Here is a 26,631-nt window from a genome sequence, read left to right on the forward strand (position 1 = left end):
GAAATGGAAACAAGGTTTGCAGATAAAAAGAGATGGATCAATAAATAAAATGCAAAAGGGACCTCACGCGAACTAAGGGGTAGTTAACTCAGTCCTCTGAGCTTGAAGTTCAACTGGAAGTGACTCAGGGAGAGTCTCTTCTCCTCATGTTACAGAGGAGAAAGCCATAGGCTTAAGTAACTGGGTTTGAACCCAGCAGCTGCTCTGCTCTTGGTCTCTTCAGGTCTCAAGGTATCAAGTGCTGCACCCATCTGAGAGGAGCTGATTTCTCCTGAGGACTGGGGGATGGGACGGGACCCCCGATAGAGCCCAGGTACTGGGAGGGCCCCCCTGAGGCCACCTCCACCCTCCCATCACCTCACCATGAGGACTCGACCCAGGAGGCGGCGATGCAGGGTGGCAGCTGCTCGGAGGGTGCCTGCCGCGAAGAGCACGGCCCGGAGAAGGGTGCAGAGGGAGTTGACACCAGCAATGGTCGCGTACACGGTGAGGTAGAAACGGAGGTCTGAGGAGCCGTTGGGGGCAGCTTTGGGCAGTGGGAACACTGAGGTGCTGGGTGGTGGGGAGGGGGCTGTGGGTAACCAAAAGTGGGGCCACTCAGGGTTCCCTTCCCCGCCCCCACGCCACCTCTCCCCACCTTCCAGAAGACACAGGCCCTGTAACGCCAGCCCCCAGCTCACTCCCTGCCCGGGAACTAATGAGAGCCCCAGATCTGTGCCCCGGCCACTCACTAGAGGCTCCCGGGGGAGAAGAGGAGCAGCTGAGCGGACAGCGGCCCCACGGAGCCCAGCCTGGTGGGGGCCAGCGCCTCCTGGGAGCTATTCTTGGCTGCCTTCAGCTCAGAGATCCAGTGGGAGAGCCACCAGTCGGCTGCGTTCCTGGTGGCTGGGGGATGGGAGAGAGAAAGCTGCCGGACAGACTCACCTTCCTCGCTCCATTCAGACACCCTCTTCTGCCCTCGACTCTGGTTTCTACCCTCCTTGGCCCCCAGCCCTCCCGACCTTGCCACCACCCTGTGTCCTCCCTAGTGCACACGTCTTTCCTGGGCCCGTCACCCTTCGGCTCTGGGGAGAGTGTGATCTTGAATCTGCAGAATGGGAAGTCAGCCTTGCGGGCAGGTCAGAAGATGGCTACGGAGCCCACCCTCCCTGCCCCTCGCCAGTCACCGGGCCTCTCAGAATTAGGGATGTGCCTCTGGTCCCAGCTGCTGCCCACGCCTGGTGAGCCTCTGGGCTTTGTCACGATTAGCACAAGGTGAGGGGAGTGACAGGGACCTAGGCAACAGGGCTGGTAGGGGAATGAAGGCCTGCAGAGATTACTCCTACCTTGCATGAGGAGCAGAGAGAAGAGGATGGCAAGAGCCATGCCCCAGCCCACAGCCCTCCAGTACGCGCGGTACACGTGGAAGGCCACGGCGCCCTCCTTCTTGCTTTCCTCCTGCTGCAGCTGGCCAGACGCGCTCTCCTCCACCTCCAGCCCCTCCTTTGTCTTCTTTGGGTTCTCCATGGACAAGGCTGTGGCTGCGAGGATCGGAGAAGTGGCGGGGTGTGTGGGGGTGGGGAATTCAGCTTATAGGATGATAGCCGAAAACCTCAGTGTTTTCAGGGACAGGCAAGCCTCCTAGAAACCTGTCTCTACAAGCGTGGTGGTGAAGAGCAGGCCCTTTCCTCTCACCCCCAGACCATACCTGGGTCAGACTCTTGTCCATCCTTAGCCCAGGCTCTGGGGGCAGCTTGTACCAACGGCAGGATCTCAGAGGGAGGCCCTGGAAGGCAGCAGGAGAGATTAGGAGGGGTCTATGTGTTTCTAAACGTGTCAGCCAGTCTACCTTCCATGCTCTTTGGAACCCCTACCTGACCTCCCCTAGCAGGCCTCTGCCCTGGACCCTCAGACCCTGAGCAGAACCATCAAGTTCGGCCCTCCCTCTGTGTCTGGATCAGCAGAGACAGAAAAGGTCCACCCCTGGGAGGAGAGTTACGGCCACCTGTGAGCACCCAGTCCTCTCACTACCGCTGGGCTTTCTCCTCATACTTCCTGCAACTCCTAACACTGTTGGAGCTTCATTTCCTCCTGCTTCTATCTAGTGAACCTGCAGATGGTCATGTCCCTCTGGATAATAACCCATCAGAGTTTCCGGGTATCTGTTTTTAAATAAAATGACTGTTCTAAACCTGACTCTCTTCTCTGAGGACATCAGACTGCCCTCAGAGACCCTGGGCCTCTAGGTTTCCCCAAGCCCCCAGTCCCAGATCCGCGGCTCCTTTCCCTCCTGTTCTCTGTCCTTCACACCAGTTCTGTGACAGCAGGAGAGGGCCTCCCGTCAGACAGAAGGATGAGGGGGACCCAGGACACACATGGGGCGGGTGGCCGAGTCTCCCCTTGGTGATCCATCTGTCGCACCCTGGCAGGTGGCTCCCTCACTCAGCCCGGCTCCCGCCCGGCCTGCTGGCCCACGTTACCGGCCCGGACGAGGCGCCCGGCCTCCAGCAGCAGCACCATGTCAGCCTGCTCCAGGTACTCGGTGCGGTGGGTGCACAGCAGCCGCGTGGTATGGCTCAGCGCTCCCAGGATGCACCTGTGCAGCAGATGGGTGGCCACGTCTGCATCCACGGCAGCCAAAGGGTCGTCGAGGAGGTATAGCTCCTTTTCCTGGGGAGGGGGGTGGGGACACATTGGGTGCCAGGTCCTCTGGCCAGAACCCAGACCTCTCCAAGCACGTGATCTTGAGGCCGTCAGGCAGGAGGGTTGAGGGGAACTCTGGGGGCTACCCCTATAGCAGTAAAGAAGGAAGTGAGACCAGAGGGTGGACTTGCCTCCAGTAAAGTGAGGCCAAATGCTCAACTGTGCTGGGTTCTAGTGCCTCAGGCCACATAATGCTTTCCAAAGGGTCTTTAATGCTGCCTTGAATCAGCAAAAGGAGGATGGGATGGCCAAAGGACCAATACCTTAGCAGCATGGAGGAGGGAGGGAAGAAACCGGATGCTGATGGATATATCTCCACACCACCCCCTGACCCCCCAGCCAAGCTTCTGAGTCCTGAGGCTCCAGACACCTCTGTCTTCAACTCACCTGGTAGACAGCACGAGCCAGGGCAATGCGGGCCCGCTGTCCCCCGCTGAGGGTCACGCCTTTCTCCCCCACCTCCGTCTGGTCCCCAGCAGGCAGGATCTGACAGGACAGGCCTCCCAGTGTTGGTCAGTGAGCTCCCAGTACCTTCTGCCCCATTTCCCATCCCTCCATTGGGAAGAAATGGTGGGGGTGAGAGAGCCAGGGAGTTTGAGGAGACGGAACTTAAATTTGGGGTGTCAGAGCCAGAGGGGGCAAACCTCAACTCCAGCAACAACAAGCATTTGTTGGACGCTTTCTATTTTTCTATTTTGGCCATCCCTTGTGGCATGAGAGATCTTAGTTCCCCAACCAGGGATCGAACCTGTGTCTCCTGCAGTGGAAGCACAGAGCCTTAAACACTGGACAGCCAGGGAACTCCCTGTTGAACACCTTCTATGTGCTGAGCAGTTTACATGCATCCTCTCACCCAACCCCACAGCAACCTTATGATGTTGATTCTATCTCATTTCACAGGTAAGACCAAAGCTCAGGGTACATACGCTGTCCAAGGTCATTCCATAGCAAGTAAAGGGCAGGACACGAATGCAGATTCTTAACCACACCCACTACCCTGACTACAGGTAGTCACACTCACTACCCTGCCTTTTTTACAGGCAAGGATGAAGATGGGCAAATTCAAAGTGAAACTTCCCTAGGCTTTTAGAGGAGGAAGGTACCCGAACCTCCCTGTGGCCTGGGGAGTGGTCTCCTTTGCTAAGGGATCCTCATGCCAGAGGAAGCACTTGTGGTCCACCAGACAGTGGTTCCCCTGAGGGAAAAGCTTTGTGATTCACCTCTTTTTCTTAGTGCTCAGAGCAGTTCCCTGCACCCAGGAGACATGCGAGATATGTCTCTGAGGTAGAAGCAAATGAGAAGTGGACAGAGGATGTCCCACGGTCAGTCAAAGGTCTTCCTTTCCAGGGATGTTCCACATCTACCTGGACAGGGTGGTGCTGACCACAGTCCTGCCGGGGAAAAGTCAGGGGACAGAGCTGGACTCTCATGCCCCCTAAATTCAGCATTCTGGATATAGGGATTCTAGTGCCTTGCCAGACTTCTCTAGAATGACCTTGACTCTTCCAGGAGGAGATGGGGGAAGGCCTCTTGAATCAGAACCATAAGCCAGATCTACAGAGAGCTAAACCTCATGGGAAACCCGCCCCTAGTCTCAGAGACCCTCAGAGTTCCCCCAGCTACTGTGTGGAGCACCTGGTCACCAGCCCCAACCCTTGCCAGGTGCTGTGCAGACACGGGTCACTCTGCGAGGACCATAGACTGGCGGCCAGTCCTGGGTAAATGACACCCGAGCACAAGCAACCCCTTCCCGGAGAACCAAGTCTCTGAACTGCGGTGTCTGGGACATGGGGAAGCGGGTGGCCAGGCACTCACACTGAGGTCCTCATCGAGGGCGCAGGCCTCCAGCACTTCCTGGTACAGCTGGGCGTCAAACGTCTTCCCAAAAAGAATGTTGTCTCGGATGGTGGCAAACTGGATCCAGGGTTCCTGGGTGGCCAGGCCGAAGCCTTTGGACAGCCCCCACACTGCCACCTGCCCTCGGAGCCTGCAGAGACCAAGACCAGCAGTGTGGGGGGCTGGCTCCCTGCTGGTCCCCTCCCGGCCCAGCCCCTGCCTCTCAGAAGCTTCTTCTGATGGCTGTCTTTTGCACGGGGGCCCCCTTCATGTCACATGACTCCCTGGATTGGCAGTCACTGAGGTCGAGGGGTCCTGAGGAGGCTGGAGGCCCCCTGTGGACCGGTAGGGCAGAAATTGCTCTTTGACTGCAGTCAAAGAGCTGTCAAGGTCAAGGTGCTCAGAAAAGAGTGCGGCCAGCACCCTGCACGCGTTCACTCTCACAGTGAAACAAGTAGGCCCTCCCTCACTCCTGTTGCTCTCTGGATCCCTTCCTACACACTCTCTGAGAGCAGCCGATGCCAGGTGTTTCCATTTATTCCTTCACTCACTGTTACAGTACTTCTAACACTGCAGTGATGGTTATGCTGCTGCTGCTGCTGCTGCTAAGTCGCTTCAGTCGTGTCTGACTGTGCGACCCCATAGACAGCAGCCCACCAGGCTCCTCCGTCCCTGGGATTCTCCAGGCAAGAACACTGGAGTGGGTTGCCATTGCCTTCTCCAGTGATGGTTATGAGAACCCACTCTCTTGACTGCCTTTCCCTTTCCAGACTGAAAACTCTCCCAAGAAAGGGACCAGGTCTTGCTCATCTGGGCATCTCTGGCCCCTAAAACAGTGTCTACCACGTAGCGGGGGCCAGGGAGGTGCTGGTGAAGGGCAGAACTAAGGATGGGGGTGCCGGCACTTGCTTACCTGTGCAGTTCCCCGGTGATGGCGGCCAGCAGCGAGCTCTTCCCGCAGCCCACCTTCCCCACGATGCCCACAAGCATTCCCTGCGAGGAAGCCATATGCATGAGTGTCAGGCCTCCCTCCAGAGGCCCTGGGCTGCCAGTCACCCCATGGAGGCTTCCCTCTAGGCCCCAGTTAAGCCTGAGGGGAAAGATTTCCCCGGCCCACAGACTGAGGTATGCCTCAGTGATTGATGCAATGCTGGCCCCAGGGGAGCAGGGTGTTTTATTCTCCACTCAGAGAAGCATCAGTTTCACTGTGTGAAGAGCCTCTGGAGAGGAACAGTGTGCCAGAGAGATGGGAGGAAAATTGCCCTTGAACTTTCCAGGAAAGCACTGAGGCAGGCAACTCAGGATGGGGACAGGGGAAGGAAGGACTGCAGACTATGGGGCCTGCATAGTGGGCTGGCTAAGTCCACCTGCAGCCAGACTTCTAAAGGCTCAGGGCAAAAAGCAGTGTTTACACAGATGCCCATTTCTGTGACCTGCAGTTTAAAATTTTCTGTGCTCCCTTCCTTGCTTGGCTGTAACATACATTCATGGAGCTATCTGTGCGTATGTCTGTATGTTCAGTCATCTCCCCCTCTTTGGGATCCCATGGACTGTAGCCTGCCAGGCTTCTCTGTCCGTGGGATTTCCCAGGCAAGAATACTGGAGTGGGTTCACAAAGGAAAACAATTCCTTCTCTAGAAAAAGGCGGGATCCTAGCAGCTGTCTGTGATGCCCCACCCTGGCAGCCAGGGTGAGCCTGTCTTTGAGTGGGTACCAGACCAATCTAAGACCTATCCCTGGGAACCTCCCTCCTTCTGTCCAGGGCCTGTAAGTGGAAGGGCTCTCTGCAGGCCTACTTCTGTTTGGGGGAGAGCAGATCCACAGAGAGGGAAGGAGGCAGATCTAGAAGGAGCGAACAGAAGGACCAGCCCGGCAAGTCGAGGCCTGGCTCCGAGCTGCTGCCGAGATCTGCCCAGGTGCTTGACTGTGGATTTTGCAATTCATCTCCATATCCATCTTACTAATTTTTGTTGGCTTAAGCTAGCTCCAGCGGGTTTCTATGACTTAAGTCCAAAAAAGCCCCAACTGACACGTTAGTAAAATTCCTTTGAAAAATTCCAGCCTTGTCTTGCCTGAACTAAGACGAAAAACAAAACATGTAGCCCAAGCCAGAAATGTGAGCCAAATGTGGTTGAGGCGGTTCAGGAACCGCTGGAGAACACTGGGTTGAGCTGTGGGGCAAAGGGTTGGACACAGGTCAGGGGAGAGTGAAAACTTAGGACTTGGTGAGCAGGAGTTGCCGTCTTGCCAGGAACGTTCTTACAAGTGCTCCTTTGACGACGTATGCCCCGGTGTGAGTCACAGGGTGTGATGCCTTTTCACCAGGCTAAACAGAGGATTATCTAAACCATTTGCAACATCCTTCTGAGAAGGGGCTGCTGGGGCTCCCCACCCTGGGGAAGATGCTGGACAAGTTATGGGGTCTGTTCTGAACTCGACAGCCCCTGCAGGACAGAGAGAGATAAATGCAATTGCTGGTGTGGACTAGGTGGACATGAGCGGTCTGGCGACCAGGGATGGATGTGACTGCTCTGAAGCAGCTAGGTGTTAGAAAAGTGCCATCTTGAGATAAAATCTCATCACCTCTCCAATTCAAACCTGCCCACCAAAACCTCTCTGGTCTTCCCCTGGTAATAAGAGCCACAGGGGCCGGCTGCTATGACTGGCTCTGTCCTTGTCTATCGGTCACTGAGCTTCCATGTCTTTCTTTAGTCTGGAGACTCTCATAGGGCATTGAACCAACGAACCTTTTTCACTTCGAGGTGACTGATAAAGGTCTCCTGGCTGGTTCCAACTGGGTCCCAGGAGAACAGAGCTTCATGTAGCTCCAGGGCTGTAGATGGCTCTGTTGGGGGATCTGTACAAGGAAGAAGCCACTTACCTTGGGCTTCTAGTCCACAACCTACCTGCCCAGGGATAGTTTGGCCTCAGTCTTGGTCTGAGGATTCGCCCCAGGGAAATGACCTCCTGCCCCACCTAGACTGTGCTCCTCTGGCTTCTCTTGGCAGCATCTGTGTACCGCAACCGAGGGGCTACAGATCTCTGCTCCCCTGTGCCAGGTTCTGCCCGCTAGCTTCCCATTACCTGGGCTGTAGTAGGCCTGGGGGTCATGGTTGGGAAGGTCGAGGAAACGCTGGATCCGGTCCAGGGACACTTTGGCCTCAAGGAGGCCATTGATCACCCAAGGGAAGTTGTTGAGGGGAAGAATGAGCATGCGCACCAATGCCAGGGCGGTGAACACCTAAGTGGGGTCAGAGGTGGGGGGGAGGGGTTGAAGCATCACCTAAAGCTTAGGAATTATCTGAAGGCCTGCTCTATGGGTGGCCCTGAAAACAGGTCTGTGGAGGGGAGAACAGGCAGCAACAGAACTGAGGGCTTAGCTGGCTGATATTTGGGTTACAGATGGTAGAGGTGGCCACTCCAAGAATATCAGAAATCCCAGATATCCTCCAGGGACCCAGGTCACTCCCTGATAAACACACATGCCCAACTCAAGCTGAGACCTTCTCAGAATTTCTAAGGGGCAACATCTCCTGGCTAGACCCAGCATTCGATCCATCCTGCACAGGATCATGAATTTTCCCCCCAGGGCCATCAGAATGAGGCTAAGGGGACCTAACCGGAAGTTGGAGAGGAAGAGGTGGGGAAAAGAAGTAATTCCTTCGCAGAGGGAAGGGTCATATATCCGAGGCCCCAGATGAAAGGTCCCTTCAGAGAACTTTCCTTCAGTAGGGGAAGGAGAAGGCAGACGGGGACCCTCCTCTCCTCCTTCCCAGCAGCACGAGGGCCCTGGCCCACCCCCTACTGCATTGCAGTCTCTCTGCTGCTGCTTCCGTCTCACATCTCCCTGCAGCCATCCCCCCATTCCTGGTCCTCTGCTTTCGTCTCACATCTCCCTGCAGCCATCCCCCCATTCCTGGTCCTCTGCTCCTGTCTCACATCTCCCTGCAGCCACCCCCCCATTCCTGGTCCTCACCTTGGTGGCGGTGAGCTGGTGCCCCATGAGGACATAGGTGATAAAGATGACAATGGAGATGACGACCGGCAGGGCAGCCCACAGGTACACACAGGCCGCATCCAGGTACTTGATGACCTGGAGTCGCCCCAGCTCTCGAGCTCGGCAGGCCTCCACGCGGGCCCCCAGCGCCTGCTCCCACCCGAAGAACTTGATGACACGCATGCCACTCAACAGCTCTGTCACGAGCTAGGGACGGGGACAAGAGAGCAGTGAGAAGTGGAGATGCTGCTCACATGCGTTCTCCTCTGCCCAGCCTCCCCCAGGCTCCTGGCATGGGATGTCAAGGACTTGGAGCTCCCCTGTGCCCCAGCTGGGGGCAGGCTGGAGCTGGAATCCCCCCACCTTCTTAGAAGATGAAGTGGTGGAAAGCACAGGGGCAGTGGGGGGAGGTCACCACACTGGGGTAAAAGCACTCCATCCATTAGATGAGGGACTAAGAACCATTCCCAAAGCCAGAAGATGTGGGTTTCAGGGGCTGATCACCAGTTTGGCCCCAAAGCTTGGGTATAGGAACCATTCCTGTAGGAGTACACACCACAGCCCAGGGCTGGGCAGGCTGATAGACACAAGTAAAATAGGCAAGGGCCAGAGAAGCTCCTTGGATCCTAACATTCAAACATCTCCAGACTGCAAGCCAGGGAGGCACTGGGAGCCTTTCCAGGGGGCCCTAGAGACTGGTCAGTAGCTGTCATGGGTAGGGGGAAAGGCCATGCCATACCAGCTATCAGGGACACCCCCTCACCATTAGCACTCGGAGCTATACCAGTGAGAGATGGACAACTATGCTATATGGACCCAAAGCCCACCATCCCCTCTGAAAAGGTACCACAATCGCTGTACATTCCAGAACTGACTCAGCCAGACCCTCACACCTAGAGTTGGCCCAGGCAGGGAAGACAGCTGCTCCTTTCCCCATAGCCCATCCCAAAGAGGCAGCTGGGGTTCTCCTAGGCCTCCACATGCGGCTATGGGGCACTCCATACCTGAGATGAGGAGGAGGCTGGAGACTTGGATCCTGGCTCTAACACTAAAATCCCATTTGGGCCCAGACAGCTCAGTTCCCACCTCTCTCAGGGTTGCAATTAGGGCTGCAGAAGCTAATACTATAATATTACTAACAGGCCACATTAATTTAGTGTTTACTTTGTAACTGGCACTGTGATGAGCAGCATCTTGCATGATCCTCCCAACTGTGCTATGAGGCAAGCTATGATTATCCTCATTTCACAAATGAGGAAATGGGAGTCTCAACGAGGTGAAGTGACTTGTCTGAAGTGATTGAACTAGTAAGTGGTAGAATCAGGATGTGAACCCCATCTGTCTTTCTCTAGTCTGAGCTAACTTTTAGAGCACACACTCACTCTTTCAGGTACTGTGCATGGGAGACCTGGGCACCAGAAGGCTGGGGCGGGGGGGGGGCGTCTCTGGACGGCTGAGGGACCCCAGGCAGCCCCTCACCTTAACCCGTGCATCTTTGTGCTGTAGCATCTCCTGGTTGCTGGCCATGATGCGGGTGGCAATCACTTTGTTGACGGGTACCAGCAGCAGCGCCAGGATCAGACCACCCACGAAGGCCACACCCACCTGCTGGTGCAGCAGATAGAGGGTGATGGCCAGTTGCAGGGGCAGGCCCCAGGCCTCATGAAAGCTCCCAGCAAAGTTGAGCAGCCGCTCAGAGTCAGTGCCTAATAAGTTCAGGACCTCTCCGGCAGGAGGGCGTCTGGGCCCCAGTTGTAAAGCCTTTCGGTACAGGATGTTCAGCACAGCACCCCGTGCCTGAAGAGCCACCTTCCGAACCTCATATCCATACTGATTCTGCAGCACGGCTCCCAGAACAGCTCCTCCGGTAAGCCCCAGGGCATATAGCAGGCCGTGGCTTAGTGGCTCTCGCCCCTCCTCCAGGAAGCCCACCAGGAGGGACAGCAACAAGGGCCCTGAGAACCCCAGCATGGTCCCCACCAGCTTGAGCAGCCCAAGAGCCAGGTAGCAGTGCCCAAAGGCCCCATGCAGGGTCCTCCACAGCCGGGCCCCCTCCTGCCATTGCACCTGGAAGACACGGGCTAGGTAGGTTGGGTGCAGCCTGCGGGGGAGGCGGCAAGTGTCCTGGGGCTGCCGGAGCTCTCCCCGGGCCCCGCGGGCCAGCAACGGTGCCAGCCAGGCGTAGGAAAAGCGCGACAGCCAGCTCTCCCCATCTTCAGCCACCTCAGGCTCCTGGCCCTCAGAGAGGAGGGGCTCATGGGCCCAGGGTTCCCGTGGCCGCCCGGGGACTGCCCAGCCCAGTCCATAGGCCAAGAGAGCAGCCAGCTGCAGGATGAGGAGACACAGGCGGGAGAGGGGCCCTGCGAGAAGTGGAGGCAGGAGTGTGCCTCGCTGGCAGTGCCACAGCAGGGTCAGCACCAGGGCCGGGGCTGGCAGGAAGGCAGCCAGAGCCAAGGCCAGGGGCCCCCGGGAGAGGCCATATGGGGCATGAGCCAACACCCACAGGGCCAGGCTGTGGCTGATCCAGGCCACAGCCGCCACGCCCCCTGCCAGCACCTCAAGCCCTGTGGGCCCTGGGCCTGCCCCTGGTGGCAAAATGACTGGAAGCAGGTCGAGCAGTGGAAAGACGGCAAGCAGGACAGAGGCTGCGAGTCGAAGGCGCCAGCCAGGACTGCAGTGTGGGGTGTAATCTGGATACCTGGGGACAATGGGGGGGAAAGAGAAAAGAAGGCACATCACAGCTGACTCAGGGCCCAGAGAGACCTCCAGCAACTCACTCACGGAGGGAATCAATTCCCTTTCCTGCCTTGTATACCTTATTTTCATCCCATTTTATCCTGGAACTCATAGTCTTTTCTCCCAGGAAATCTTCCTGGATTAACCTAATCCATTTTCTCATTTCTCTACCATTTCTGATCATTCTTTCACCACAGAAATAAAAACAGTTCTGAGTTAAGGTTGTACTGAACATGAAGACCCTAATTATAAAACAAACAAATAAAACACACACAAACCTCACCTCAACCTAAATTTCCTACAGATAACCTCTACGGGGTGAGTTTTCACTTTTACAAAAGTATATACTCAAAAGAGCCCTTTTGCAGCCATGAAATTAAAAGACACTTGCTCCTTGGAAGAAAAACTATGACAAACCTAGACAACGTATAAAAAAGCAGAGATATCACTTTGCCAACAAAGGTCTGTCTAGTCAAAGCTATGGTTTTTCCAGTAGTCATGTATGGATGTGAGAGTTGGACTGTGAAGAAAGCTGAGTGCCGAAGAATTGATGCTTTTGAACTGTGGTGTTGGAAAAGACTCTTGAGAGTCCCTGGGACAAGAAGGGGATCAAACCAGTCCATCCTAAGGAAATCAGTCCTGAATATTCATTGGAAGGACTGATGCTGACGCTGAAGCTCCAATACTTTGGCCACCTGATGCGAAGAGCCGACTCACTGGAAAAGACCCTGACGCTGGGAAAGACTGAAGGCAGGAGGAGAAGGGGATGACAGAGGATGAGATGGTTGGACGGCATCACCGACTTGATGGACATGAGTTTGAGCAAGCTCCAGGAGTTGGTGATGGACAGGAAAGCCCAGCATGCCGCAGTCCTGGGTCGCAAAGAGTCAGACATGACTGAGCAACTCAACTAAACTGAAAAAGAGCCCTTAAATTCACCTGAAGCACTATTAGATGAATAAAAATTTGACTTACACACAGCCTCTATACTCTATTAGTATAGCTTAAACTTGCTGAAGCCTCAAGATACTCCACTCTCTGTCTCTCTAATGGTTGTAGAAAATGGTGTGGATCATTTTTGCAGCTCATTAGCTGAAGAAAAACATCTTTTGAGTTTTGTCTGTATCTTCTTGGCTTGCAAAAAATGTTTTTAATAAACAAAAGAGTGAACTATTTGCATTAAAAAACACTCCCTTTGTTGTTGGCAGGGCTGGGTGACTGAAAATTTTAATTGTAGAGTGAAATGTTTGGAGTTTCCTTTAAAAAGTTCAGTGATCACAGTTATACAAAAGGGTTTATATTTGAGTAAAAGTCAATCTTTCATAATTCTATTTCTTAAGATGCGGGGACAGAATAAGAAACATTGTGAGTCCTTGGAGGCTGGTACACTGGCTCCAAGCCTGGTCATTAACCAGGTTTATGAACATGGGCAAGCCGCTTCTTCTCTGCATCTCATTTTTCTCATCAGCACAGTGAGCAGTAAGGAGTCTGGACCCAAAGCCCTCTGAGATTCTTTTCCGTCTGAGATTCTGGATCTCTCTTACCCGTTTGAGCAACTTGCAAAGAGTCTGTTAAGTGAAGTGAGATAAACATAATTTCTATGGATTACATATTGGTCTTTCTTGCCTTTTCCTTACACCGTGAGTTCTGAAGGGACTATGCCCATTTTAAAAAGATACTTGTCTCAGCACAGTCGGTCTCCCTCTGTGCCATCTCCAGACTTTTGTCTCTGCATAAGGGACAAATCAGGATTCCTCCAAGACCAAGCAGATCTGAAGCTACCCAAGGAAGGGATTCGCCATCCCTGTAACTCATGTTAAGTAAGGATGCATTTGTCCGTTAGACTAGGCAAGTTAGACTTTCCTCCTGCCTTATCAGTAGCCAGAGTGAGAATAATTTTACCATATCCAGCTATACAGGAACTAAGCACAAAATCAAGGTGAGTTCGGCACCTGCATCTTATAGCCTCAAATGGAGGAAGGATTAAGGTTCTAATTTTGCTCTTCTCTTCTACCTACCACTTCCTCTCCAGATGAATACCTATGCTTTTCTTGGCCTAGAAACACTGAAGTTTCCTAGATGGCAGGGGTGAGAAACTGGTCCAACAACTTCAGCACACATTAACCTTTTTGGCTTAAAAACACTGTTCACCCACTTTCGTCTCCAATTCATGACAACTGTGGTTGGGCATCTGACAATCTACAAGTGTAACGATTGCTACCATGCATCGGGCCTTTAAAAATGTGCCAGACTCTGCACTATATGCTTAAATGCATTATCTAATTTAAGTTTCTTAACAGTGCTATGAGGCGGAGGGAAAACAGGTTAACTTGCCCTCAAACAGACACAATGCTGCAAAGTGGTAATGCCCACATTTTAATCCTTTTTCCCTAGAAACCTCACTATTTCGGTTACACTTCCGCGGAGACGTGGGTTTCGAGTGAAGTCTGCAGGCACACACGGACAGATGTCTGCACCTGTCTCTACTCACCTCGGGTGGCCCCAGTGGCAAGCACTGAGCACGGCCAGGAGCGCGTGGGGCAGGGCGCTGAGCACCAGCTGCGTGAAGCAGTGGCCGGTGGTGTCCCCCTCCCACACCGGGAGCGGCTGCAACGCGCTGGTGCCGCACAACCGGGCCAGGAACCTCTCCATCGAGGCCTCACCTGCGGGGAGAGCAGAAGGTGGAGGGAGGGAAGGTCCCTTCCAGAAGGAGGGAAATCCGCGTTCCCAAGGACCCAGCTCAGGCTGGGAACCTGCACCCGAGGGGGCGGGACGCCGACCAGGAAGCGGGGTGGAGCCAGAGTGACAGCGCGACCCCTGACGGACCTCGCCGCCTCCAACCCCGCCCACGAACCCCCGCGACCTTCCCTTGCTTCAGCCCGGAATCTGGACGCCGGCAGTTCTTGCGTTACCTCAGCGGTAGAAAGGGAGTTGCTTTGTCTCCCAGAACCTGACGGCTTTCTGTACTGGTCCCCTAGCCGGGTTCCGCTTTTCACCACTCCTTGTGTCCCCATCACCAGAGATCCGGAACGTTTAACTTGAGAAAGCTGTTTTCCACCGGATCCTGAAATCCCGAACACTGGTGGAAGCGAAAGAGCCTGCGGCCGACGTGGGACCCTGGGCAGGCTTGCTTGGCACCCCCTAGAGGCGGGATGACCTCCCAAGTGCGCACCGACCTTCCCATTTTCAGGGCTTCTGTGCGCGTGCGCCCCGCTCTCTGTGGGGTTCTCTGTAACGAGGCGCACTGATGCAGGTCTCACGGTTGTACTGCTGTTTACGTGCGCTTCTGCTGCCTCACTTGCGAATGGACTGATCTCAGCTCTAGTGCAGCGTCAGCCATACTCTCTCACTTGGAGTACTCTCTCCCATATGTTTACTGTTGACAAGCAGGCACATGCATTTCATAGTAATTCTGAAAGCTTCCAGCTATGCGAAGCTAGACGGGCGAGCTACGTGCCGCTTTTTGTTGTTGTTTAGTCCCTAAGTCATGTCCGACTCTTCCCGACACTATGGACTGTAGCCCTCCAGGCCCCTCAGTCCGTGGGATTTCCCAGGCAAGAATACTGGAGTGGGTTGCCATTTCCTTCCCCAGGGGATTTTCCAGACACAGGGATGGAACCCGCGCCACTTAGGGACACTTAAACCATTTCCTTCCCTACACCAAGGCTGATGGCTTTTGGGAAGTTACCTAACCTCTGTGAACCTCAGCTTCTTTATTATTAAAAGGGGGCAATAATATCACTACCAAAGTACTGTTGACAGAATTGAATAATTTAGAGTGCTGCTGGGCAAGTGTCTTGCTTAGAGTAGTAACACAAGAAATGAATCTTTTAAGGAAGCAGTGGAAAAACATACGTTTGATAGTTCAACGGACCTGAGCTTCAATCCTGAGCCCACCAACTTTTAGGAGAGTGATCTTGGGCAGGTTACTTCTGTATCTTAGTTTTATGATTTGTTTAAGGGGCATTCCCTGGTGGCTCAGCTGGTAAAGAAGCCACCTGCAATGTGGGAGACCTGGGTTTGATCCTTGGGTTGGGAAGATCCCCTGGAGAAGGGAACGGCTACCCACTCCAGTATTCTGGCCTAGAGAATTCCATGGACTGTATAGTCCATCCGATGGCAAAGAGTCGGACACTTCTCAGCGACTTTCACTTAAGGGGCATGGTATTGGTAAACACCTCACACAAGTATGTGCGGCACCCAAAGAAAAGTAGCTCAACAGATAACTAAGATTATCCCTTTTAATCTCAGTGAGAAGCCTAGAATCTCTAATGTCGGAAATTAATGCTCCTAACACAACACTGTAAGTCAACTATAAATTAATAAAAAAATTTTAAGTGAAATTAATGGTCCTATTTTTACAAATTAAGATGTGAAGGTGTGCATTTCACACCCCCTAATAATTTATGTATCATTTAGGCATTGATCATCAATGGCTGCTAACTCACAAAAGGAGAGATACCCAGAAGTTGTGTGCCTCCTTATCAAAAATAAAATATTTTTGCCAAAAAAATCTTAACTTGAATTGATCAAGACATGGACTCTAATTATGTAGTTACAAGAAATACAGGACACAGCAAAACAATACTACAGAGCTACATGCAAGTTTACATTAGTCACTGTAAACAAATATGTCATCCTAGACAAAGGTAAGTGTTTTTCATTGCATGGGTATGAGCAGGCTGGTGTGAAGTTAACTGTGGGGAATCTAAGAATCAGAGGACAGGAGGGCTGTTTAGAGAGGCCACTTCTGAATAGAGGGGCAGTTAACATTAGAAGCATTTCTGTTAAAGATGACTCCTCCTCCTTTACCACCTTCCACTGCCAGCCATGGCCAGCTTGGTGCTCAAGAACATCTGAAAGGCTCTAGTTCCCACTGACCATCCAGAGAAGGTAGTGCAGAGTGTAGTCCCCTCATTTTCATAACCCTCCAGGGTCCTAATTTTCAGTAAGAATTTTGGCCAAGGAGTCATACAACCAATAGGATCCTTTCTGACTGCCACAAACAAGCAATTTACATTTTCCCAGATAGAGGAGGAATGAAGAAGGCGATGGCACCCACTCCAGTACTCTTGCCTGGAAAATCCCATGGATGGAGGAGCCTGGTAGGCTGCAGCCCATGGGGTTGCTACGAGTAGGACACGACTGAGTGACTTCACTTTCACTTTCCACTTTAATGCATTGGAGAAGGAAATGGCAACCCACTCCAGTGTTCTTGCCTGGAGAATCCCAGGGACGGCGGAGCCTGGTGGGTTGTCTTTGGGGTCGCACAGAGTCGGACACGACTGAAGTGACTTAGCAGCAGCAGCAGATAGAGAAGGAAAGATAATTTGAAACCAATAATTCCTCCAATCAATATCGTTTGGCAGACTTCCCTGTGGTTAAGAATCTGCCACAACTATTGAGCCCGTGCACCCTAGAGCCCATGCTCCACAACAAGAGAAGTCACCGCAATGAGAAGCTGGCACATGGCGACTTGAGAATAGTCTCTGCTTGCTGCAACTAGAGAAAGCCCACACACAGCAACGAAGACCTAGCACAGCCAAAAGAAATTATAAGGGTGGCCCCTTATTTCCACCCAGTTTTCTGGAGAAATTTTACACCATGGTTTCTAGAAATGAGGCCAAAGGTACAATTTTGTCCCCTTCCCTCCACTTTGGGGAACTGTTGGAGTAACAGCTAGGTAACAAGAGGAGAGCTGAAGAGGGAGAGGAGGAAATCATTGGTCACTAGATGATTTGCAGTCCACAGAGTGGAAGGATGACCAACTTTTCTGAGACCTGAATAGCCAAAGAAAGACTCTACAACTTTGAAAACTGACTTCAGTTTTGAGACTGATGTAAGCTGAGCACACCAGACCCTCCTGGAGCTGGTGGGAGTGGCGGTGGGCAAAGGCAGCTGAGTGCCCGGGAGGGGGGCAGGGAAAGGAGGGCAGTGGAGGAGCTCTGAGGAGTGAAGAAGAGTTCTCCTAGGTGTTCATTTTCCAAGGCGGTAGGTTCTGTTGTGGGGGCTTCCCTGGTGGCTCAGTCGGTAAAGAATGCGCCTGCAATACAGGAGGCCTGGGTTCAATCCCTGTTGGGAAGATCCCCTGGAGAAGGAAATGTCAGTCTGCTCCAGTATTCTGGCCTGGGAAATCCCATGGACAGAGGAGCCTGGTGGGCTCCAGTCCGTGGAGTCACAAGAGTCAGACATGACTTAGTGACTAAACCGCCACCACCACCACCACCAAGCTCGGTCTTGCTAGTCCCCTCTTGGCTCACTTTCTCTTTTCTGCCTGCACTTTGCAAGCAAGAAAATTTGCTGGAGGGCAAGGGGGCAAGTGTGGTTAGGACTGAACCTGGGCAAGGCCCCGGACACACCCAGGCTTTGTTCTGCCCACATCATCTCACTGCCAGATCACGGTGTGAGTGGTCCCCTGGAGCGGTTCTAGTCTTAAGGCTGGGAAGGGAACAGGAACTAGGCCTACCCACACCACCTGTCATCTGCTTTTCTTTCTCCAAAACAACCTGTCGTCTGCTTTTCTTTCCCCAAAACCACCTTTCATACAAATGGGGTCATACAACAAGTGGCCTTTTCTGTCTGACTTCTTTCACCTAGCACAATGTTTTTTTGTTTTGTTTCATTTTTAATTTATTTATTTGGCTGCCCTGGGCCTTGGTTGTGGCACTTGGGATCTTCAAACTTCTCTAAGGCATGTGGGATCTTTAGCTGTAGCACGTGGAATCTAATTACCTGACCAGGGATCAAACCCAGGCCCCCTGCATTGGGAGCCCAGAGTCTTAGCCACTGGGCCACCACAGAAGTCCCTAGAACAATGTTTTTGAGATTCACCAATGTTGTAGCATATATCAATAGTTTGTTTCTCTTTTTTTAAAAAATAGCTCTCAGTTCAGTTCAGTTCAGTCGCTCAGTCGTGTCCGACTCTTTGCGACCCCATGAACTGCAGCATGCCAGGCCTCCCTGTCCATCACCAACTCCCGGAGTTCACTCAGACTCACGTCCATCGAGTCGGTGATGCCATCCAGCCATCTCATCCTCTGTTGTCCCCTTCTCCTCCTGCCCCCAATCCCTCCCAGCATCAGAGTCTTTTCCAATGAGTCAGCTCTTCGCATGAGGTGGCCAAAGTACTGGAGTTTCAGCTTTAGCATCAGTCCTTCCAAAGAAATCCTAGGGCTGATCTCCTTCAGAATGGACTGGTTGGATCTCCTTGCAGTCCAAGGGACTCTCAAGAGTCTTCTCCAACACCACAGTTCAAAAGCATCAATTCTTTGGCACTCAGCTTTCTTCACAGTCCAACTCTCACATCCATACATGACCACTGGAAAAACCATAGCCTTGACTAGACGGACCTTTGTAGGCAAAGTCATGTCTCTGCTTCTCAATATGCTATCTAGGTTGGTCATAACTTTCCTTCCAAGGAGTAAGCGTCTTTTAATTTCATGGCTGCAGTCACCATCTGCAGTGATTTTGGAGCCCCCAAAAGTAAAGTCTGCCACTGTTCCCACTGTTTCCCCATCTATTTCCCATGAAGTGATGGGACCAGATGCCATGATCTTAGTTCTTTATGGCAGAAAGTGAAGAGGAACTAAAAAGCCTCTTGATGAAAGTGAAAGTGGAAAGTGAAAAAGTTGGCTTAAAAACAGCTCTAGTGAGAGATAATCCACCCACTTCAATGGTATTTAGTGTGTATTCATAGATATGTTCAACCATTATCATAGTCAATTTTAAAATATGTTCATCACCTCAAACAGAATCCTTGTAGGAGTTCCCTGCTGGTCCAGTGGCACTTTCACTCAGGTGGTGGCCCCAGGTTCAACCCCTGGTCAGGGAACTAATATCCTGCAAGCTGTCCAGCACAGTTAAAAGAAAGAAACCTTGTACCTTAGCTATCGGGCTTCCCAAGTGGCGCTAGTAGTAAAGAACCTGCCTGCCAGTACAGGAAATCTAAGAGCCTCAGGTTGGATCCCTGGGTGGAGAAGACCCCTTGCAGGAGGGCATGGCAACCCATTCCAGTATTCTTGCCTGGAGAATCCCATGGACAGAGGAGTCTGGAGGGACAGTCCATAGGGTAGCACAGCGCTGGACACAACTGAAGTGACTTAGCATGTATGCCCCTTAGCTATCAGTCTTTTATTTCCCTCACCCCCCTCATTTCTAGTCCTAGCCTGTCTCTGTAGATTTCCTTATTTTAGCCTTCCATGTGAATGTGTGTGTGTTAGTCACTCAGCTGTGTCTGACTCTTTGCAACTCCATGGACTGTGTCCTGCCAGGCTCCTCTGTTCATGGAATTCTCCAGACAAGAATACTGGAGTGGGTTGCCATGCCCTTCTCCAGGGCAACTTCCAGGTCTCCTGCATTGCAGGCAGATTCTTTAACATCTGAGTCACCAGGGAATTTTCATGTGAATGCAGTCATATAATATGTGGACTTTGGGGGGTTTTTGGCTATGCAGCTCGTGGGATCTTGGTTCCGTATCCAGGGATTGAGCCCAGGGCCACAGTGGTGAAAATACCAAGTCCTAACCACTGCACCACCAGGGAACTTCCTCTGTGGACTTCTGTGATTGGTTTCTTTCACTTAGCATAATGTTTACAAATAGTTGTAGCGTGTGTCTGTACTTCATTCGTTTTTTCTTTTTATTGTGATAAAATAAACACAACATAAAAGTTATGTTAAAACATTTTAAATGTGTTAAGTGTATAGTTCAGGGGTATTAAATACATTCCCTTACATAATCATTAACCAGCGACAGTACATTTTCCATCTTCTCAAACTGAAACTTTAGACCCATTAAATATTAACTCTTCATTCTACCCCTCTCTCCAAACCCTGGCAACCACCATTCTTTTTGTTTCAACGAATTTAACTAGTCTAGGTATTTCATGTAAGTGGAATCATACAATATTTGTCTTTTTGAGACTGGCCTATTTCACTTTTTCATAGATATTTACTTTCATCTGGATTGTTCTGTACAGGAGTATAAAAATAAAATTGATTTTTTATAGTGATCTTGTGTCCTGTAACCTTGCTGAACTTTTTATTAGTTATAATAATTTCTAGTGGATTTCTTATATACAAGATGATGTCATCTGTAAATAGAAATAGTGTTGCTTTTTTCTTTTCCAATGTGGATGCCTTTTTTTCTTTTAAAAATATCTTCCTGACTTTATTCAACAATTCATGAATCAGGCAGCATCCAACCTAGCAGACAGAAACACACTCCGAGGGGCTGTACAAAATGAGACTTTTATTGGCCAAATGAAGCGGATCAAGGAAGTTATGCTATACCAAAAAGCAGGTTTGTTATTGCAAGGTCGCTTTCCTTTAGAGGATGGCGGGGGTCTATTAGGCAAAATGATGTCAAAATCTTTGCTCTCTGTGTTCCGATGCCAAACAGAAATATGGAGACAGAGTTATGGAGGAGAAAGAAACAGTGGTTCTATTTCTTTTTCAGGCAAAGGGGGAGTACAGCAGACTAGCGCCTCAAGAACTATGCCTCCCACCTTTTATTTCTTTTTCTTGCCTAAATCAGCCTGGGTAGAGCCTCCATTACTACATTAACTAGAAGTGGTGAGATTAGATATCTTGTCTTCTTCCTGATCTTAGGAGGAAAGCATTCAGTCTTTCACCATTAAGTATGATGTTAGCTGTCTATTTCTCATAGATATCCCTTATCAGGTTGAAGAAGTTTCTATTCCTAATTTGTTGAGTTTTTTATGACAAAAGGGTGTTGGGTTTTGTAAAATACATCTTTAGTCTATTGAGATGATCATGTAAATTTTGTTTTTTATTCTATTGGTAGAATGTATTACATTAGTTGATTTTCAGATATTGAACCAATCTTGCACCCCAGTTCTTTCCTTTTGATTCCTGAATAGTGTTACATTGAATGAATAGATCACATTTTGTACATCTGTTCATCTGCTGGAAGAAATCTGGGCTGTTTCCAGTTTTGGCTATTATGAATAACACTAATATAAATATTCCTGTAAAAGTGTTTTTGTGAACATTGGTTTTCATTTCTCTAGTCTGCATGCGTGCTAAGTCACTTCAGTTGTGTCTGACTCTATGACTGTATGGACGGTAGCCTGCCAGGCTCCTCTGTCCATGGGATGCTCCGGGCAAGAATACTGGAGTGGGTTGCCATGCCCTCCTCCAGGCGATCTTCCTGACCCAGGGATCCAACCCTGGTCTCTTATGTCTCCTGCACTGGCAGGAGGGTGTTTTTACCACTACTACCACCTGGGAAGACCCTTCATTTCTCTAGGGTAAATACCTAATTATGACATTGCTAAGTCTTATGGTAAATTTATGTTTATCTTTTTAAAAAACTGATAAATTGTTTTCCAAAGTTGCTGTACCATTTTACATTCCTAGTGTCTAAGATTTCCTATTTCCTCACACCCTGGCCAACGTTTGTTATTTTCTCTCTTTTTTTATTTTACCCATACTAATGGGTGTGAGATGGTATCTCATTTCGGTTTTATTTGCATTTCCCTGATGGATAATAGGGGGCTTCCCTGGTGGCTCTAATGTTGAACAGGAGGGAGGGCCAAGCATATCCATGGCCCTTATAGGGACTTGCATGGGCAAGGCAAGGAAGAGCAAGAGAAACAGTTTAAGATTGGCTAGTTTGAACAATTTTGGTGTGCTGTAAGCTGTAGGATTAGTCTCCAGTTAGCTGGCATTTAGACCTGACATGATTTAGGGTAGGGGAAATATTGCTTTGGTGTGTGAGAGTTAGATAAGAAGGTAACTGAGGATATAAACCCTGGATTAGTTGGTTTGCACATGAAAGGCATGCTGGTAAGCAAGTTATTTGTTGTTGTTTAGTTGCCAAGTCACGTCTGACTCTTTTGCAACCCCATGGACTGTGGCCTCCCAGGTTCCTCTGTCTATGGAATTTTCCAAGACAAGAATACTGGAGTGGGTTGCCATTTCCTTCTCCAGCGGATCTTCCTGACCCAGGGATCGAACCCGGGTTTCCTGAATTGAAGGTGAATTCGTGACCACTGAGCCACCAGGGAAGCCCAGGCAAGTTGTTATCTTGCTGGGGCAGTTTCTCCCAGCAAGATAGTCTTTTTTTTTTAAGATGTAAAGTCATCATAATATACTGAACAATTTAAAGATTTACTTTACAATGTGTTTATCTTTATATACATATATATATATATATATGTATATTTATCTTTATATATGGGTCCTTGGCAGTGGATGCATGAAGTCCTAACCACTGGACCGCTGGGGAATTCCCTGACACATTTGAAACATACATTTTTTTGGGTCCAGATCTTGTAGTGTACTTTTAAACTCATTCAATACACTGGCAAAGTCAGTTCCCTTTGTCAAATACTTCACCTTCCAATTAAAATAAGCAAGTTAATTGGGCTTCGCTGGTGGTCCAGTGGGTAAAAGTCCACCTGTCAATGCAGGGACACGGGCTGGGTCCCTGGTCCGGGAAGACTCCACATGCCGAAAGGGCAACTAAGCCTGTGCACCGCAACCACTGCGCCCTCACTCACTAGAGCCATGAGCCGCCACCAGTGAAGCCTGGGCACCTAGAGCTCACGCTCCACAGCACGAGAAGCCACCGCGTTGAGAACTCCCCACACTGCAGCTAGGGAGGAGCCCCAGCTCGCCCCAACTAGAGAAAGCCCAAGCACAGCAATGAAGATCCAGCACAGCCAAAAATAGAATAAATAAAAATCAGTGCATCTTAAACAAACAAACAGATTAGTAATGGCCCTGTGAGGACAACACCCTCACTCCAAAGTTTCAGTTCAGTCGCTCAGTCGTGTCCAACTCTTCACGACCCCATGAACCGCAGCACGCCAGGCCTCCCTGTCCAGCACCAACTCCCGGAGCTCACTCAGACTCACGTCCATCGAGTCGGTGATGCCATCCAGCCATCTCTTCCTCTGTCATCCCCTTCTCCTCCTGCCCCCAATCCCTCCCAGCATCAGAGTCTTTTCCAATGAGTCAACTCTTCACATGAGGTGGCCAAAGTACTGGAGTTTCAGCTTTAGCATCATTCCTTCCAAAGAAATCCCACGGCTGATTTCCTTCAGAATGGACTGGTTGGATCTCCTTGCAGTCCAAGGGACTCTCAAGAGTCTTCTCCAACACCACAGTTCAAAGGCATCAATTCTTTGGCACTCAGCTTTCTTCACAGTCCAACTCTCACATCCATACATGACCACTGGAAAAACCATAGCCTTGACTAGACGGACCTTTCTAGGCAAAGTAATGACTCTGCTTTTCAATATGCTATTTAGGTTGGTCATAACTTTCCTTCCAAGGAATAAGCATCTTTTAATTTCATGGCTGCAGTCACCATCTGCAGTGATTTTGGAGCCCAAAAAAATAAAGTCTGCCACTGTTCCCACTGTTTCCCCATCTATTTGCCATAAAGTGATGGGACCGGATGCTATGATCTTCGTTTTCTGAATGTTGAGCTTTAAGCCAACTTTTTCACTCTCCTCTTTCACTTCCATCAAGAGGCTTTTTAGTTCCTCTTCACTTTCTGCCATAAGGGTGGTGTCATCTGCATATCTGAGGTTATTAATATTTCTCCCAGCAATCTTGATTCCAGCTTGTGCTTCTTCCAGCCCAGTGTTTCTCATGATGTACTCTGCATAGACGTTAAATAAGCAGGGTGACAATATACAGCCTTGATGGACTCCAAAGTTTAATGCTAAACAAATTGAGAATATATGCCCTCTTGCCATGAATTTACTCTTGAATGAAATAAGGTGACGTCATCTGCTGTGTTTCTTACCTACGTTCTCTTTGTTCTGTTCTCACAGGACCTCCACTCTGGAGGGTCTCTGATGGTAGTCAGGAAGCAGAAGAGGGGAGATGGGTGGGTAAAAATTACCATCCATGCAACCACACTCCACAACATATCTGAATTTAGAACACCTCATCATGGGCCAAAATATCCTGTTTGTAATCACGCTTGCCCACGACAGAAACATACACAATCATCCCTCTCATCTGCAGGGCATTGGTTCCAGGATCTCCATGGATTCTAAAACCCAAGGAGGCCCAAGTCCCTGGTATAAAATGGCATTGTGCCCTCGGCCGTCTGTATCTGGGGTTTGGCATATGCGGATACATAGCGCCTGCTGTATAAGACAGAAAGAGGCAGCAAGTCCAACCTAGAACCCCGAGTAAACAGGATGCTTTTGTTCTTGTTCCACAAAGTTTTACACACTAGGGAATTAAATCACATTTTTCTGTTGAATTTTTTTCAATTTTTTATTTTGAAATAATTATAGATTCACAAGACGTTACAAAGGATGTACAGAGAAATCCCCTGTATCCTTCATTCAATTCTCCCACCCCCATGGCTACATTTTACATAACTATGGTACAATATCAAAACCAGGAAACAGATTGGTACTATATGCATATAAAGTTTCATATCATTTTATCAAGTGTAGATTTGCGTAACCAGCTTTGCAACCAAGATACAAAACTACTTACTTACCAAAAAGATCTCTCTCCTGATACTCTTTATAGTCACTGCACCCCCAATTGCTGTCCTTAATTTCTGGTAATTAACTTTCTACCTCTGTAATTTTGTCATTTTGAGAATGTTATACAAATGAAATCATGTGACATTTTGAGATGGTCTTCTTTTTCATTCAGTATAATGCCCTTGAGATCCATCCAAGCTGTTTTATGTATCATTTGTTCCTTTTTAATGTTGAGTAGTACTCCATGATATGGATATACCATAGCTTGTTTTACCATTCGCCTACAGGGGGACATCTGAGTTGTTTTCAGTTTTTGGCTACTGCAAATGAAGCTGCTGTGAACGTTCATGCCTCAGTTTTACGTGGGTAAAAATTGCTATTTGGGAAGGATAAACATATAGGAGTGTGATTGCTGTATTGTATGGTGTGTGTGTGTGTATGCATGTGTGTTCAGTCGCTAGTCGTATCCCACTCTGCGACCCCGTGGACTGCAGCCTGCCAGACTCCTCTGTCCATGGAATTTTCCAAGCAAGAATACTTCAGTGGGTTGCCATTGCCTACTCCAGGGGATCTTCCTGACCCAGGGATCAAACCCTTGTCTCCTGCGTCTGCAGCTTTGGCAGGTGAATTCTTTACCACTGCACTACCTGGGAAGCCTCTGTTATATGGTAAATACATGCTTTGTTTTTTTGAATAAATGCCAAACTATTTTCCAGAGTGACTATACCATTTTATTTTCTCATTAACAATGTATGAGACATTTGGAAATTCAGTTTCTCTGCATCATCACTAGCGTTAGGAATCATCATTTAAAAAAATTATCTGTTTTAATAGGCCCAATTTTTTTTTTGTCACATTGTCTGGCTTGGAGGATCTTAGTTCCCTAAACAAGGAACCCTTGCCCCCTGCAGTGGAAGGGTGGAGTCCTAACCACTGAACCACCAGGGAATTCCCTCTCCTCTCATTATAGTCTTAATTTGCATTTCCTTGTTGGCTAGTGATGTTGAACATTTTTTCTGATATACTTATTTGTCACCTGTATATCCTCTTTGGTGAAATAGTTCTTCATGCTTTCTGCCCACTTTCTAGTGGGTTATTTGTTTTTTACTGTACAGTCCAATTCAGTCACGCACTCATGTCCGACTCTTTCTGACCCCATGGACTGCAGCGTTCCAGGCCTCCCTGTCCATCAGCAACTCCCGGAGTTTACTCAAACCCATGTCCATTGAGTCAGTGATGCCATCCAACCATCTCATCCTCTGTCGTCCCCTTCTCCTCCCACCTTCAATCTTTCCCAGCATCAGGGTCTTTTCAAATGAGTCAGATAGTTATATATTTTAGATAGTAGTATTTTTGTAAGATATATGGTTTGCAAATATTTCCTCCCAGCTTGTTTTCTCATTTTCTCGATGGCTTTTCACAGAGCAAAAGTTTTTAAATTGATGAATTCCAATTTATTGATCTTTTTTCTTTGCGGAGCATGTTTTTGGTATCAAGTTTAACAACTCTTCTCCAGGCCCTAGGACCCGAAGATTTTCTCCTGTGCTTTCTTCTAAAAGTTTATTAATTTCATGTTCTACCTTTAAATCTGTGATACATTTTGAGTCAATTTTGGTTTAAGGTGTGAGATTTAGATTGAGATTCAATTTTTACTTTTTTTCCTATGTATATCCAGTTGCTCCAGCATCGTTTGTTGAGACTGTCCTTCTGGACTTCCCTGGTGGTCCCGTGGTTAAGACTCTGTGAATCCACTACAGGGCGATGTGGGCTCAGTCCCTTGTTAGGGAACTAAAGTCCTGCATGCTGCTTGGCAAGGCCAAAATATATACATATATATATATGTATGTATGTATATGTGTGTGTGCGTGCGTACGCTTGTGCTCAGTCATGTCTGATTCT

General features: G+C 49.7%; 1 protein-coding gene across 2 annotated transcripts in view; it reads right to left on the bottom strand.

Annotated features, from left to right (window-relative positions):
- Window positions 1–14,324, bottom strand: part of ABCC10 (ATP binding cassette subfamily C member 10) — a 20,550-nt gene extending 6,226 nt beyond the window's left edge. For both annotated transcript variants that reach the window (XM_025269413.3, XR_006545416.2), the window contains exons 1-14: window positions 14,164–14,324; window positions 13,743–13,914; window positions 9,995–11,213; window positions 8,495–8,722; window positions 7,603–7,759; window positions 7,266–7,375; window positions 5,432–5,511; window positions 4,498–4,669; window positions 3,070–3,168; window positions 2,460–2,649; window positions 1,688–1,765; window positions 1,326–1,520; window positions 732–885; window positions 363–552 (exon numbers count right to left, since the gene is read on the bottom strand). In XM_025269413.3, the coding sequence (XP_025125198.2) occupies window positions 363–552; window positions 732–885; window positions 1,326–1,520; window positions 1,688–1,765; window positions 2,460–2,649; window positions 3,070–3,168; window positions 4,498–4,669; window positions 5,432–5,511; window positions 7,266–7,375; window positions 7,603–7,759; window positions 8,495–8,722; window positions 9,995–11,213; window positions 13,743–13,903 (3,033 nt within the window). In that variant the 5' untranslated portion in view covers window positions 13,904–13,914; window positions 14,164–14,324. The remainder of the gene's footprint in view (window positions 1–362; window positions 553–731; window positions 886–1,325; window positions 1,521–1,687; window positions 1,766–2,459; window positions 2,650–3,069; window positions 3,169–4,497; window positions 4,670–5,431; window positions 5,512–7,265; window positions 7,376–7,602; window positions 7,760–8,494; window positions 8,723–9,994; window positions 11,214–13,742; window positions 13,915–14,163) is intronic.
- Between the last annotated feature and the right edge of the window lie 12,307 nt (window positions 14,325–26,631).

The sequence above is a fragment of the Bubalus bubalis genome, chromosome 2, assembly GCF_019923935.1.
Source record: "Bubalus bubalis isolate 160015118507 breed Murrah chromosome 2, NDDB_SH_1, whole genome shotgun sequence".
NCBI lineage: Eukaryota > Metazoa > Chordata > Mammalia > Artiodactyla > Bovidae > Bubalus > Bubalus bubalis.